Below are 16366 nucleotides of genomic sequence, written 5' to 3'. Positions count from 1 at the left end.
AGGAAAAAAGAAGAAGAAAAAGAAGATGAAAACCCACAAAGGAAAGTAGGGAGTGGGAGGTTGTATCAGGCAGAGTCTAGCTGTAGGAAACAGAACCCACTCTAGCTGTTTTTAAGCAGAAAGCAGGTTAGTATGGAATATTAAGGTATTTCATGTCATTGGAAAGGCTTAAAGGACTGGGCTCTAGGCTAAACTTTCATGAGAGAACCTCTTAATCTTTTAAGTCCAAGATACAGTGCCAAAACAAATTCAAGAATCACAAACTATCCTCATTGCCATTACCAGGGCCTGTCTATATCCAGGACCAAATCCTGGAGCAGAAAACAATATCTCTGCAGGTTCCTTGTTATTAGCAAACACAGGAGATGAAGGGTGACTTCTGCCTCATGTATGCCATCCACATCTTTTGTGAAGGTTATCTTAAGTAGGAGAGATCAGTTTCCCTCCATATCCTAGTTGTATGTGTCTTGGAAATATAGTTTTTAACACTTTCAATCTCTGTAATCAAGGAATATAATATAATGAAAGTAGGTGGGGTAGATGCTAAATATAAATATTATTTAGTTACACTAAAATAAAATTTTTTAAGAAGATAGCTCACTAGATAAAGGTATTATTAGTGCTATTCTGTACTTTTTAAGTGAACAATGATGAGTACTGTTTCCATTAAATATTCTTTGCTTATTTCCATTTTGTTAGAATCATCTTTCCTTGTTCTTTCACCAATATGCTTATAAAATGGTTTTGCCATATTGTAGCCAATGGTATTATTTGATTCCTCATATGGTTTTTGTTTGTTTTGTTTTATTTTCGTACTATGGATTTAACCCAAGGGCACTTTACCACTAAATATATCCCCAGCCCTTTTTATTTATTTATTTATTTATTTTTAAGATCGGTCTCACTCAGTTCCTTAGGGCCTCATTGTGTTGCTTAGGCTGTCCTGAAACTTACCATCTTGCTGCCTCTGCTCCTGAGCTGCTGGGATTACAGGCATGTGCCACTGCCCCGTCCTTCTATAGTTCTTCTATACTTTAGTCCTTTTCCAATTCTAAGGCTCCCCTACCTGCTTTATTTCCCACTAGGTCTCACTTGTGAAATTAGCAGGTCTCTTCCTCCACTTCAGTTCTTTTCCAAGGCCTCCTCACAAAGTCTCTATTTCTCCCTTTTCTCTTTCTGTCACCCAATTTCTTTCATTATTGTGCCCAGTAAAAACTATAAAAGTAATGCTTGCTGGTCTGATTTTTTATCCTGAAATGCTTGAGTCATGAGATTAAACAGCATGACACATCAATCCTTTACCAAAATTTGGGGACAAAAATGCTTTGCTTGGTTTAAACAAATATGTCTCTATGATGGAACATAATATAAAATGTTTTTATTGATTTTTTTTAACTTTTTAAAAAATATTTTTTTTTATTTATGTATTTTTATGTGATGCTGAGGATCAAACCCAGTGCAAGCGTTCTACCACTGAGTTACAACCCCAGCCCTGAACTTGATTCTGTGATGGAAGTGTTCTGTGTCTTCATTGTTTAGTATGGTGGCCATTTGCCCCATACAGCTATTGAGCACTTCAAATATGATTTATAAACAAAGAACTGACTTTTTTCCCCTCCTGTGTTGGGGTTGAACCCAGGGCCTTGCACATGCTAGGCAAGTGTTCTACATCTTCAGCCCAGGAAATGAATTTTAATCATATTTAATTTTAATTAATTTAACATTGAATAGCCACCTGTGGCCTAGTGGGTTATCTTATTAAACAGCTAAATTAGACTATCAAGTATCATCCACCATCTTCATTTTAAATTGTTTTAAGACAGAATAAATGACTTCACTGAGTCTCCCACTTTGGAAACCTGATCTTATAAAAATTAACACCAGCACAGTACTCAGTGTTTCACGCAGTACTATGGGATTCTTTAACACTCCATTGAAGTAAAAGTAGGACATGGTTTAGAACATGGATCCTGGAGCCTGAATACTTAAATTTCACTTTCCGTTTCACCATTTAATAAATGTGTGACCAACTAACTTAATCTGTCCGTACCACGGGTTTTTAAATGTGTGACCAACTAACTTAATCTCTCCATACCACGGGTTTATAAAAAAGGAATAATAATAGAAAAATGCCTGTCTCATAGGGTTATGTTAAGGATTCAATGAGTTAATATATGTAAATTTCTTTGAACAGTGCCTGTGATATTGTATCTACTATTAGTGCATATTTTTAATCCTTATAACCTACTTAGGTTATATAAGTATAATATGTCCCATTTTACTTGAAGGAACTGTGACCTAGACAGTCCTTGCCCAAGATCACACAGAACATGTATGGTAGAGCTAATAATTGATCGTCTGACTCTTAAGTCTAAGACTCTGTAGTTTTTTCTCCTCTCCCTAGTATTCCCATCATCTCTTGAAGAGATGGGAGAAGTCCCTTCTTGCTGTGAATTGTTTATGAACAGAATCTTAAAAGAAAAATTGCAGTAGTAGAAAAATCACTAGACACATTGTAGGTACAGGGAGTAACTCAAAGATCCAAAGGTCAAAAAGGGCTAGAAATGATCCTGCTTGTACTGTATAGTGGGAGGCTACTTCTAGCACATTCTTTTTGGTACATTAAAGTATAGTCACTCTATGTTCTATTTCAGGGAGCCCCTTGACAGAGCGAAAAGTATCAATACCCAGTTGTTGTGTATCCTTTGCAACAGCTGATGAGCCATCTCCTGTGTACACCCAAGTGATTGAAAACACAGATTCTCCCATCTGGAATTTTCAACAGCAGTCAAGGTTTGTATTTGCTGATGTTCCATTGACGTCCCAGAATCTGCCTTTTGTTCCAAAAGAAAAGCACAAAGTAATTAACACAATATTTAAGCAGACCTAAAAAATACTTTTCTTATGCAGGCAGTTATTTAATCCTAGTGCTTATGAATTCACTAGTGCTAACAGTGGTTTAACTCTAATCAGTAGCATTCAGAAAGTATTCAGTGAGGCAGCCGCTTATATACCCTCTTCTGCTATAGGCACTGAGCATTGAAATTCTCTGCTATTGAGTTCAAGGTCTAACTAGGAAGAAATACAAATAAAAAATTACAATTAAGTGTGACACATGTTGTAACAAACGTAAAAAGGTTGCTAGTGGAGCTCAGAATAAAAAGAGTATTTGGGCCATCCTGAAAATTCAGGATAAGCTTCATAAATAAGATACCTCTGCTAAATATTGAAGAATGTATGGGCTGGGGCTGGGACTCAGCTATAGAGCACTTGCCTGGCATGTGTGAGGCACTGGGTTTGAGTCTCAGCACCACATATAAATAAATAAAATAAAGGTCTATCAACAACTTTTAAAAAAAAAATTGAAGAACGTATACAAGTTGTTCAGTTGAAGTAGGGTGAAAAGAGCACTCCAGTCAGAGAGATCAAACCTCAGGAAAGGCTGTGTATTTTTCATCCTTGTAAAATACTCTGGAGCCTTGGCTTTGGAACCAGAGAGACTTGACCTCTAACCCCATCTGTTATTTACGAGCTGTGTGAACAAGTTAGTTCAGATTCCTTATCTGTAAAACAAGTATAATTTTTATAGGGTTATTATAAGGTTCAAATTAGAAATACTACTTCACAGTACATAGTATGTGTATAACAAACATCAGCTTTCCTTTAATAAGCTCAAAAAATAGCAGGTGGAGTTTTTGTCAATCATGTTACTAAGGTGGGGGGCTGGCATAGAAGGTCCACAAGTGGGGTGCAGTGTTTGTCCTTCCTTTTCTTCTCTTACTCTGAGCATCATTAAATATGTGGATGCTAATGCTAATTATCATTACACTGCCTCACCTTTTACAAAATTTAATTCTTGTCCACCAACACCAGCCATAGTACATACTCTCTAATCTATTTTCTTGCAGCGTTCATGTACTTGAGTCTCATCATTTGCTCACATGTTCAGTTTTGTATAATTTGAGAGGCTGACCCAAGTCAGAAGCTGAAAACTTAGCAATATTATAGTGAGCTACTGGAAATTACAGAAATTCGAGACATAGTAACCAGGATACTCATCTAAAATATTAAATCTATCCCAAAAGTCAAGAAACCAAAAGATTAAGCTTCTAAGTAGAGGCAGTCTAACAGAATAATTATAAAACTTCACAAACTCAATGAAGGGACTTTTAGCAAGCTCCTGATTTTGTCCCTGAACTTTACAGTTGAGGAGATTGTGGCCAAGGAGGTTACATATTTTTGTTGAAAACAAAGGCAGGATTAAAATAAAAATGAATAGTAGTGCTGTTTACAATATCTTTATCACAAAATTAAGTTTACAATTAGAATCCTAACACTGTGTTACTTTCACTTTATCATACTGTCTTTTCTGGATCTTGAAGTAGACTCTCCAGTAGGTTCACTAGTGCTGTTTAGGGAATGAAATGAAGTCTCTTGGTTTTCTCTGGATCTCCATCTTGCTCACCTAAAGTAGTGGCCCCTGTTTTAGAACTTCAAACTTTAGCTTTTAATTGAGAACTGCAATTTTCTTTATATAAAATATATTAGAGGTTGTTAGTAAATTCCACTTCAGCTTCTTTATTTGCTTTGAAAGTTAGGCACATTCTTATTTTGTTGCCTTGCCTCTGCACAGTGTAGAAGAGTCAGATGTTCAAGGTTCAAATCCAGCCCTGCTGTTTACTCTTATATAACCTTAAGTAAATCACTTTTCCTCTCTGAGCCTAGCTTCAGGATTATAAAACAGGATTATAGCACCCATGCCACAGGTTTTCATGTTGATTAAATATATATGAAACACATAGTACTATGCCTGCAGGTAGGTGTTTAATAATTGGGTTTTTTTCTCTCTTCCATTCTTACTATTCTCTCACCTTAAAACTTCAAAAGAATCCTTACCCACTCCCAATAAAACTGTTAATTACATGTTGAGAAGCTCCCTTCCCATACCCAATTCCCTTAGAGAAACAGTTTGAATGTAAATACCAGGATGAAGGGGAAGTGCTGCAGCTTGAGAAACTGTTTTCAAGTCTTGGCAAGTTATTTCATCTCTCTGTGCTGCCTGTCCCCTCATTTTGACCATGAAGATAAAAGTATATTCTAGAAGATGCCTGTGAGGATGAAGTGAAACAATACTGGGAAATTATTTTGCAAACTACAAGAAATCTTCAAATCTAAGATTCATACTACAGAAGATTCCCACAGTTAATTTATGGTGATTGTTTTTCTCAATAGGCTATCAAAAGAGCTGCTTCTGGACCCACAGCAAACCCTGGTCTTCAAAGTTTGGCATAAAGGAGGTATGAACTCTGTTCTGTGAATATAAAAATAAGCTATGTCCTGTTGACAATTTGCAGTCTTTTTTTTTTTACCAAGTGAAGCCGTGGCATTGATGGTGCTAAGGATGCAGATATTTGGGGATTGGGAGAAATCCCACAGAAGGCCACAGTGTTCTCCAGTGGAATTTAATACTTAGAAATTATATTTTGTTTGATTACCTGCTTAGTGAAGAAATCCAAATACATTTGAATGTTTCCAGTTGTGTCTGTCAGTAACCAGTGCCCAGCATGCCACATACAGTCATTTCTCTTCACTTTGTGTCATGATAAGGCCTTTCACTGATTGGTTTATTAAGCAAGAGACACTAGCATTTTTAGGTAGTACAAAAGAAAACTTATTTTCCCTTGTTTTAAAAACTCAGAGAGATGCTGACATCGTGGTCCTTGAACCCAGTTTTACTCAACTACCATTTATTCAGCGGCATAACCCAGTCGTGTTAAAAACATTGGTTCTGCTGGCACAACGGTACACACCTGTAATTTCAGTGGCTCAGGAGGCTGAATCATGAAGGTTGCAAGTTCAAGGCCAGCCTCAGCAACTTATTGAGGCCCTTAGTAACTTATGGAGACTCTGACTCAAAATATTATAAAAAGGAGCTGGGAATGTGGCTTAGTCGTTAACCACCCCTGGGTTCAATCCCCAGTATCCTCCCACCAAAAGGAACATTGGTTCTAAAGCCAGTCTTTGGATTCATTATGCCAATTCTGCCCTTTACTGTCGCAATATGACTTTTGGTAAATTATTTAACTTCTCTGTGCTTCAGTTTTCATATCTATAAACTCAGAAAAATAATAGTACCTACTTTAGAGGGTTTTGAGAGAAGTAAATAAGAGCCTGATACTTATGAATACCCTGTCAATTTTATTGTATTTATTAACAAGTGACAGTGTCCAAGAACTTGACAGACATCTCTAATCTTGCAAGGTGCAAATACAATTAATCTGATGTCATAAATGTAAAAGCTGAAGCCCAAGGAAGTTTAGTGGCAACTAAAGTTGTATAGCTATTAATTGGTGTAGTCAGGATTCAAGCTTAGTTCTGAACTAACTATCCAACCTTCACTGCTTATACTCCACCATGCTGGTAAGTTTAGATGTCACAGAAAAATGAGGTGTTAAGGATTCCCCACCATCTCACAGTTTAGTAAGCTTAGTAAATTTTATTTCACTATATCCCTCTTGTAAACCTAATTCCTTTAGCATTCCTGCTGGGGGATGGGGATGTGGCTAAGTAATAGAGTGCTTGCCTAGCATGCGTGAACATTGGATTAGATCCCCAGCACCACCCAAAAAAAAAAAAGATTCCTACTAGGGCTTATTTCCAAACCTTCATCAATTGGAGTCACCTACAAAGTCACAGTATTTTGTTGGCCAATGCTAATTTTCAGTATTGACCACAAAGCCTAAAAGACCAGAGTAATCAGGGTGTAATATAAGTTACATAAAGTATTTCTGCTTGTGTTCCTGTTTGTGAAGGCTGCTTTGTCCTTTTTTTTTTAAATAATGTTATTGTATTTTATATACCTTTATTTTATTTACTTATTTTTATGTGGTGCTGAGAATCAAACCCAGTGTTTCACATGTGCTAGTCAAGCACTGTACCACTGAGCCACAACCCCAGCCCTTTGTTCTTGTTTTGATGGTTAGTTCCATGTTGCTGCTTTGCATTCAGCTAGCTGGTCCCACCATTATCCAGCCTCATCAATGCAGAAAAACTGATCAAAAAATCAGATTTCTTTAAATCAAAACAAGAAATTCCTGCAATATTTAGCTGGGCTTCTCACTCTTCTCTTGCTTTCCACCCCCGCCCCCTCTAAAGTGCTAGAGAAATCATCAAGTAGACCAGAGTTCACTTCAATTCAATAGCAAGAAAAAAGAATAAGCTTTGGCCATATGCATACCTGGGTTCAAATTTTGACTCTGCCATTTAATAACTATATGACCTGAAATAGATCACTTTATCTCTTCTCTCTTCCTCATTTTTTAAATTAGGATAATAGTACTTGTCTTTCAGTGTTTCATGAGGAAAAATTGTTGCTTAATAAGTAGATATACTTTTATTATTATGCTGATATTGTTCTAGAGTTATTGGGTATAGAGAATAAATTGCAGATTTTCAGACTCTCTGGAGGGTCCTGTAAGATTCTGTTTTAAATGAAGGTGAAGAAAATGCAAGACCAAACCAAGCAATATTTATCTAATTCTCTCAGTGTGTATAGACTTCTCTTAAATCCATCCTTTCCACACAGATTCAGCAAATCTATTATAGAAAGTACTCAAAGCAGTACACAAAGGCTATACTCAACAGGTATTTGAATTCCTACTCTGTGTCAATCACTATGACAAGTGCCAGGGATAGACATGGTCCCTGACCTCACAGAGCTTACAGCCAGTGAGGGACACAAAAAATGTATAGTTTAGTATGATTAAGCAATCCATGGTACTCTGAAAGGGAACATCTAACCCAGACTAGGATATTAGAGGCTTCTCAGAACACACCTCAGCTGAGAAACAAAGGAGCAGAACATTCTGTAAGAGGGGACTACAAATAGAGTAACCTATGTCGGTTTTCCAGGGGATTGTCATCTTTTTGTAATTTGTGTTCATTTGTTCTTAATTAGATATAATAAATATGTATATCTTAGAAATTTTGGAAAATACAGATAAGAATAAATAAGAAAATGCAAATCTCTTATAATTCCATAGTTTCAAAACTCAATGCCCTGAGGAAAATCACTGAGATATGATAACCAAGGGAAAAGAACAAGTGTTCCTTAAGTTAGGGATATTTTCTAGTTACGTATATCATAAGGACAAGGCTCAACCCTGCCATTTTTTCCCTCACCTTGCAGAAAGGGAATTCATAGCAGGCTCTTGTTACCAGCTCTTTCAACTTCATCGTCTGTCTTTTTTGATGGCTTTGGAATCACTAAACTTCTGAAGTTGCCTGATCAGCTTCTCTGTGCAGCCTCTAATCTCACTGGCAGGGTATGCCCAGCCAAGCTGCCCAACTCTTCTTTTTCTTCCACAGATGAAGAGAGGGTGATTGGCTTTGCCTCGGTGGACCTCTCCCCATTGCTGTCTGGCTTCCAGTTCATCTGTGGCTGGTATAACATCACAGACTTCAGTGGAGAGTGCCAGGGGCAGATAAAAGTTGCTATCTCCCCTTTGGAGAGTTTGATGCACTTCAAAGAAGAAAGACAAGCAAGACGTGGGGTGGAGACCCCAGGAACACTGGTATGTATCCTGATTCACATCTAACTAGTAAGGGTCCTACTGAGCAAAGCCCATAAAATCCTGTACGCTGGTGATTTCTGACTTATAGAACACATTATATTTTCCTATCTCATAATAACCTCCTGGTTTTGGGGGAGTGATGAGAATGTTCTAGATTTAGGTGACAGTAATAGTTATACAACTCTGAATATACTGGAAACCAGTTAATCAAACATTTTTTTTTTTGTGTGTGTGTGTGTGTGTGTGTGTGTGTGTGTGTGTACGCGCGTGTGCGCGCACGTGTCTGTGTGTACGTGTCTGTGTGTGAGTGTAAGAGAGAGAATAGGTCTTTAGGAGTTAGGCTTATTTTTTAAATTTTTATTCTAATTTGTTATATATGACACCAGAATGCATTACGATTCATATTACATATAGAGAGCTCAATTTTTCATATTTCTGCTTATATACAAAGTGTATTCACACCATTTATGTCTTCTTCATACATGTACTTAGGGTAGTGATGTTCATCTCATTCCACCATCTTTTTTTTTACCCCCTTGTCCCCTTCATCCCCTTCCCTCCCCTTTGCCCTATCTAGAGTTTGTCTAATCTTCCATGCTACCCCTCCCAACCTCACTATGAATCAGCCTCCTTGTATCAGAGAAAACATTTGGCATTTGGTTTTCTGAGATTGAATAACTTCACTTAGCATTATATTCTCCAACTCCACCTTTTTTACCTGCAAATGCTATGATTTTATGATCTTATTGCTGAGTAATATTTCATTGTATATGTGTGTGTGTGTGAGTGTGTGTGTATCTCACATTTTCTTTATCCATTCATCTCCTGAAGGGCATCTAGGTTGGTTCCACAGTTTAACTATTGTGAATTGTTCTGCTATAAACATTGATGTAGCTGCATCACTGTAGTATGCTGTTTTTAAGTCCTTTGGGTATAAACTGAGGAGTGGGATAACTGGGTCAAATGATGATTCCATTCTCAGTTTTCCAAGGAATCTCCTTACTACTTTCCATATTGGCTGCACCATTTTGCAGTCCCACAAGCAATGTATGAGTGTGCCTTTTTCCCCCACATCCTCGCCAACACTTATTGTTGTTTGTATTCTTAAGTAGCTGCCATTCTGACTGGAGTGAGATGAAATCTTAGAGTAGTTTTGATTTGTATTTCTCTGATTGCTGGAGACATTGAGCATTTATTCATATATTTGTTGATTGATTATATATAACCTTCTGAGAAGTGTCTGTTCAGTTCCTTGGCCCATTTGTTGATTGATTGGGTTATTTGGGGGGTTTTTTTGGGTTTTTTGGTTGTTTTTTTTTTTTTTTTTTTTTTTTTTGGTGTTTAGCTTTTTGAGTCCTTTATATACCTTAGAGATTAGTGTTCTATCTGATGTGCAAGTGGTAAAAATTTGTTCCCAAGTTGTAGGCTCTCTATTCACCTCACTGATTGTTTCTTTTGCTGAGAACCTTTTTAGTCTGATTCCATTCAATATTAATTCTTGAGTTTAATTCTTGTGCTATAAGAGTCTTGTTAAGGAAGTAAAGGCCTAATCCAATATGATGGAGATTTAGGCCTACTTTTTCTTCTATTAGACTCAGGGTCTCTGATTAACTCCTAGGTCCTTGATCCACTTTGAGTTGAATTTTGTGCATAGTGAGAGATAGGGGTTTAATTTCATTTTGTTGCATATGGCTTTCCAGTTTTCCCAGCACCATTTGTCTTTTCTCCAATGTATGTTTTTGATGCCTTTGATAACTGTAATTATGTGGGTTAGTCTCTGTGTCCTCTATTCTGTACCATTGGTCTACCTGTCTATTTTGGTGCCAATACCATGTTGTTTTTGTTACTATTGCTCTGTAGTATGGTTTAAGTTCTGGTATAGTGATGCCACCTGCTTCACTCTTCTTGCTAAGGATTGCTTCATCTTTCTGGGTCTCTTATTTTTCCAGATGAATTTCATGATTGCTTTTTTATTTCTCTGAGGGATGTCATTGGGATTTTGATTGGAATGCATAAATCTGTATAATGCTTTTGGTTGTATGGTCATTTTGACAATATTAATTCTGCCTATCCAAAAACAGGGGAGATCTTTCGAACTTCTAAGGTCTTTAATGTGCTTTAGTTTTTATTATTGAGGTCTTTCACCTCTTTCATTAGATTGATTCCCAAGATTGGTTGGTTGGTTTGTTTGTTTGTTTGTTTTTGAGGCTACTGTAAATGGGGTGGTTTCCTCATTTCCCTTTCAGAGGATTTGTCACTGATGTACAGAAATGTCTTTGATTTATGGTGTTGGTTTTGTATCCTACTACTTTTCTGAATTCATTTACTAGTTCTAGAAGTTTTCTGGTGGAATTTTTGGGGTCTTCTAGGTATAGAATCATATCTTCAGCAAATAGAGATAATTGGAGTTCTTCTTTTCCAATCTGTATCCCTTTAATTTCTTTCGTCTAACTGCTCTGGCCAGTGTTTCAAGAAGTATGTTAAATAGAAGTAGTGAAAGAGGGCATCCTGTCTTGATCCAGTTTTTAAAGGAAATGCTTTCAATTTGTTTCCATTTAGAATAATATTGGCTGGGGCTCTGCATAGATAGCTTTTACAATGTTGAGATATGTTTCTTTTATCCCTAGTTTTTCTAGTGTTTTGAACATGAAGGGGTGCTGTGTTTTGTAGAATGCTTTTTCTGCATCTATTGAGATGATCATATGATTCTTATCTTTAAGTCTATTGATGTGATGATCACTACATTTATTGATTTCTGTATGTTGAACCAACCTTGCATATCTGGGATGAATCCCACTTGATCATGGTGCACGATCTTTTTGATATGTTTTTATATTCATTTTGCCAGAATTTTATTGAGAATTTTTGCATTATGTTCATTGGACATATTGATCTGAGTTTTCTTTTTTTGATGGGTCTTGGCATGGTTTTTGGAATCAGGGTGATACTGACCTCATTTCTTCTTTAAAGGTCTTGTAGAATTTGGCTGTGTATCCATCTGGTCCTGGGCTTTTCTTGGTTGGTAGGCTTCTGATGGCGTCCTCTATTTCATCATTTAAAATTGATCTGTTTAGACAGCAGAATACATCAGACACTAGAAAGGCAATATGTCAATCAATGGAAGGGTAACTGATGTGATACAGCAATCTGTATATGGGGTAAAGTTGGGAGTTCATAACCCGCTTGAATCAAACTGTGAAATATGATGTATTAAGAACTGTGTAAGGTTTTGAACGACCAATAATAATAAAAAAAAATCGATCTGTTTATATATCATCCTGATTCAATTTGGGCAAATCAAATGACTCTAGAAATTTGTCAGTGCCTTATTTTTATTTTATTGGTGTACAAATTTTCAAAATAATTTCTAATTATCTTCTGTATTTCTGTAGTATCTGTTGTTATATTTCCTTTTTCATCACATATGTTACTAATTTGAGTTTTCTCTCTCCTTCTCTTCATTAGCATGGCTAAGGGTTTGTCAATTTTATTTATTTTTTCCAAGAACCAACTTTTTGTTTTGTCAGTTTTTTCAATTGTTTCTTTTTTTTCAATTTCATTGATTTCAGCTCTGATTTTAATTATTTCCTGTCTCCTACTGCTTTTGGTGTTGATTTGTTCTTCTTTTTCTAGGGCTTTTGGATGTAATGTTAAGTCATTTATTTGTTGACTTTTTCCTTCTTTTAAGGAATGAATTCCATGCAATGAACTTTCCTTTTAGTACTGCCTTCATAGTGTCTCAGAGATTTTGATACGTTGTATCTGCATTCTCATTCACCTCTAAGAATTTTTAATCTCCTCTTGATGTCTTTTGCAAACCATTGTTCATTCAGTAGCCTAAATTTAGTCTCCAGGTGTTGGAGTAGCTTTTATTTTTTTATTTTATCATTGATTTCTAATTTCATTCCATTATGATCTGATAGAATGCAGGGTAGTATCTCTACTTTTTCAAATATTTTTTTAGTTTTAGGTGGACACAATATCTTTATTTTATTTTTAAATGCTGAGAATCGAACTTAGTGCCTCACACATGCTAGGTAAGCACACTACCATTTGAGCCACATCCCCAGCCCCAGTATCTTACTTTTTTATATTTGCTAAGAGTTGCTTTGTGGCATAATATATGGTCTATTTTAGAGTAGGATCCATGTGCTTCTGAGAAGTGGTATTACACAAGAAAGTATATTTGTTCATTGAGGATGAAATATTCTATATATGTCAGTCTTTGTTCAGCTTTTATTTGGACGATCTATCCAGTGGTGAAAGAAGTATGTTAAAGTCACCCAGAATTATTGTGCTGTGGTCTGTTTGACTCTTGAACTTGAAAAGAATTTGTTTGATGAATAAAAATGCTCCATTGTTTGGGGCATATAAATTTATTATTGTTATGTATTACTGATGAATGGTTCCCTTAAGCAGTATGAAATGTCCTTCTTTATCCCTTTTGATTAACTTTGGCTTGAAGTCTACTGTATTTGATATGAGGATGGAGATCCTTGCTTGCTTTCGCAGTTCATGAGAGTGGTATGATTTTTCCCAACCTTTCACCTTTAGTCTGTGGATGTCTTTTTCTGTGAGATGAGTCTCTTGGAGGCAGCATATTGTTGTGTCTTTTTTTTTTTTTTTTTTTTTATCCAATCTGCCTATCCATGTCTTTTGATTGGTGAGTTTAGGCCATTACATTCAGGGTTATTATTGACACATGATTTGTATTCCCAGCCATTTTTGTTTATGTTTGGTATTTAACCTGACTTGGCTTCTCCTTTGATTAGTTTTTCCTTTAGTGTAATTCCTCCCTTTGCTGATTTTCATTGTTGTTTTTCAATTCCTCTTCATGGAATATTTTGCTGAGGATGTTCTATAGTGCCGGCTTTTGAGTTGTAAATTCTTTTAACTTTATCATGGAAGGTTTTTATTTCATCATCAAATCTAAAGCTTAATTTTTCTGTATATAACATTCTGGGGCTGGGGATGTGGCTCAAGCAGTAGTGCGCTTGCCTGGCATGCGTGCGGCCCAGGTTGGATCCTCAGCACCACATACAAAGAAAGATGTTGTATCTGCCGAAAACTAAAAAAAATAAATAAATAAATATTTTTAAAATTCTCTCTCTCTCTTTAAAAAAAAAAAAAAAAGATTCTTGGTTGGCATCCATTTTCTTTCAGAGCTTGATATATGTTGTTCCAGGATCTAGTAGCTTTCAGGGTCTGGGTTGAAAAATCTGCACATAATCTAATATATGTAATCTGATTTCTTTCTTTCGTGGCTTTTAATATTCTCTCCTTATTCTGTAGGTTAGGCATTTTCATTATAAAGTGATGGTGTGGATGTGCTGTGATCAAAAGTATATTTGACATCCTGTAAGCTTCTTGAATTTGGTTTTCCAATTCATTCTTCATGTTTGGAAAATTTTCTGTTATTATTTCATTGAATAGTTTGCTCATTCCTTTGGTTTGGATCTCTATTCCCTCCTTTATCCCAATAACTCTTAAATTTGGTCTTTTTATGTTATCCCATATTTCTGGAATGTTTTGCTCTTGTTTTATTACCATATTCACTGTATTATCTACATTATTTTCAGTATTATATATTTTGTCTTCACTGTCTGAGGTCCTATCTTCTAAGTGGTCTAATCTGTTGGTGATACTTTCAATTGAGCTTTAATTTGGTTTATTTTTCTTTCATTTCAAGGATTTCTGTTTGGTTTTTTTTAGAACTCCTTATTGAAGTAATCTTTTGCTTCCTGAATTTGTTTATGTAGCTCTTTGTCAAAATGATCTTTTGATGCCTGTATTTGCTCTCTTATATCATCCTTTAATTTGCAGAACATTTTAATTATATACATCCTGAACTCCTTCTCAGTAATTACTTATGCTGTTCTTGCCATGGATTCTGATAATGTGGTATCTTGATTTGTTTGAGACACTTTCTTCCTTTTTTTTTTCCTATTGCTTGTATTTCTTCCCTTCTAGCACTGTGGATCTAAGGTGTTACTGTTTTTACCTTATAGGCTTATAGTGCCCATGTAGGGATCCAGTACCTCTCCTTTGAGGTGAAGGACAATGTTATCAGTTCCTAATATAAACAGTGTACACCCTAAAAACAAATGTTTGGTATTAAGACGTTTACAGTTTGGTCACAATATACAGAAATGGTGAATTCAATTATTATCCACAGTATACTCAGTAGGTTTGTAAAAAAGTTTACAGTTTCTGATGGAAGACAAAGAACCAGGAGGGAGGGTAGGATGATATGCTGAGGAAGTAGAAGGTGAGGATATAGAGTTGTTATATCTTAGGAAGTGTAAAAGAGAAATCTAAAGAGGAAGATTAGTAGCAGGAGAAGGGAAAGGAAGTAATTTTGGGTAGACAAGTAAGTGGGAAGGCAGTAGAGTACATAAAATAAATACACATATATATTGAGAAAAATTAAAAATGTTAAAATAGTAGCAATTGGTAGGATAAAAGAAAAAAAAAATATATATATATATATACACACACACACACACACACACACAACACAGCTATAATATACTATTCAGAAATCCCAGTCCTCAAAATCGTAATTCTTGCAAAATACTTGGTTTCATGTATGTTAGGGATGTGAGGGTAGAAGAATGGAGAGGTAGAGGGGGGAAAAATCTTGAAGGAAGAAACATGATTGTTTTGGTTGGAAGTCCATGTCTTTCCTGCTTCCCTTCTCACCAATAGGTGAGTTGTCTGTTGTTAGTTGGTATCTCCACCCTCAGGATGTCACTATGCTGGGGTAGTGGCCTCTGGGGAGAGGAGGGAGTACATGGCCAGCTGGAGTTCCAAACTGGGTGTTGCCTTCCACTGAAGAGGGTGATGAAGGTGGCCCAAGATGGAGGCGCCTTCTTTCAGCAGTGGGCTGTCGGGTAGGGTGTGGGGAGGCAAGCAATGGCATTGGAGGATGAGTTCAGAGATGAGCTCTGTGGTGTATGTGGCTATCAGCTGACTTCAGAGCCTGTGTGAAGTTCTTGGGTGCAGGGAACAGGCAGGCTACTGCACGTAGGGGAGTCTATTCGTTGCTGTAGAGTCCCAAGATGGTGGCCACCAGGGAGCCCCAGTTGATAGATGGGGGTCCACACAGGAGTAAGTTCCTGCATGTGCTGGGTATTCTGCATGGGAGTGGCCTCGGTGATTTCTGCTTGGTGCTCGGTGGGTGGCCGAAAGTTCTGTGCAGGTGTGGATGGTGCCCGCTCAGGTACCCAGTAGTCCTGCATGGGTGAGTAATTGGGTGGCCGTGATTCCTGCATGGGAGCAAGAATTTTCCTTGCAGAAAAGCAGTATTCTCACAACTTGAGTCTCAGGTCACTAAGCGACACAGAATGCTGCCTCGATCTAGCCCACCACCTTGAATCTCCCCAAACACTTTTAAAGGGTGAATTTTACACTCCATGAAGTTTATCTCTGTTTTTAAATAAAATAAGATTAGAATTTGAAACCATATCAATTATTTTTTAAAAGTCTGTTACATTAAAATCATTGGTCTTTCATTTTAAAAAATAAAAAAGAATGGAAAAAGAGGAATAGGCAATAGTAAGTAGAGACAACTCTTTCAAAGAATTCAACTGTTAAAGAAGAATTAAAAGAAAGAAATTTCTTAACTGTCCCAGATAGAGGAGCTCTGTTGAAGCAAAGACTTGTGTTTTGTTCATGTCTTCTTCATGCATCCTTGGCCCAGGGTCTGGCACACAGTATAAATCAATACCTACTGAATGGATAAATGCATTAGAAAATGACCAAGGGTTCATTGGTCTTTATATATAGAAGAT

General features: G+C 36.6%; 1 protein-coding gene across 7 annotated transcripts in view; it reads left to right on the top strand.

The window, feature by feature from the left end:
- Nucleotides 1-16366, top strand: part of C2cd3 (C2 domain containing 3 centriole elongation regulator) — a 143547-nt gene that overhangs the window by 93898 nt on the left and 33283 nt on the right. For all 7 annotated transcript variants that reach the window (XR_013437797.1, XM_021725087.3, XM_078046662.1 and 4 more), the window contains 3 exons: nucleotides 2655-2793; nucleotides 5233-5297; nucleotides 8368-8573. Coding sequence is in view for 6 of the 7 variants with exons in the window: in XM_021725087.3 (XP_021580762.2) it covers nucleotides 2655-2793; nucleotides 5233-5297; nucleotides 8368-8573 (410 nt within the window). In the remaining variant the exon portion in view is untranslated. The remainder of the gene's footprint in view (nucleotides 1-2654; nucleotides 2794-5232; nucleotides 5298-8367; nucleotides 8574-16366) is intronic.

This window comes from Ictidomys tridecemlineatus, chromosome 4 (genome assembly GCF_052094955.1).
Source record: "Ictidomys tridecemlineatus isolate mIctTri1 chromosome 4, mIctTri1.hap1, whole genome shotgun sequence".
Classification (NCBI taxonomy): Eukaryota; Metazoa; Chordata; class Mammalia; order Rodentia; family Sciuridae; genus Ictidomys; species Ictidomys tridecemlineatus.
Note: the sequence above shows the minus strand (reverse complement) of the source record. Positions and strands in the feature narration are given on the sequence as shown.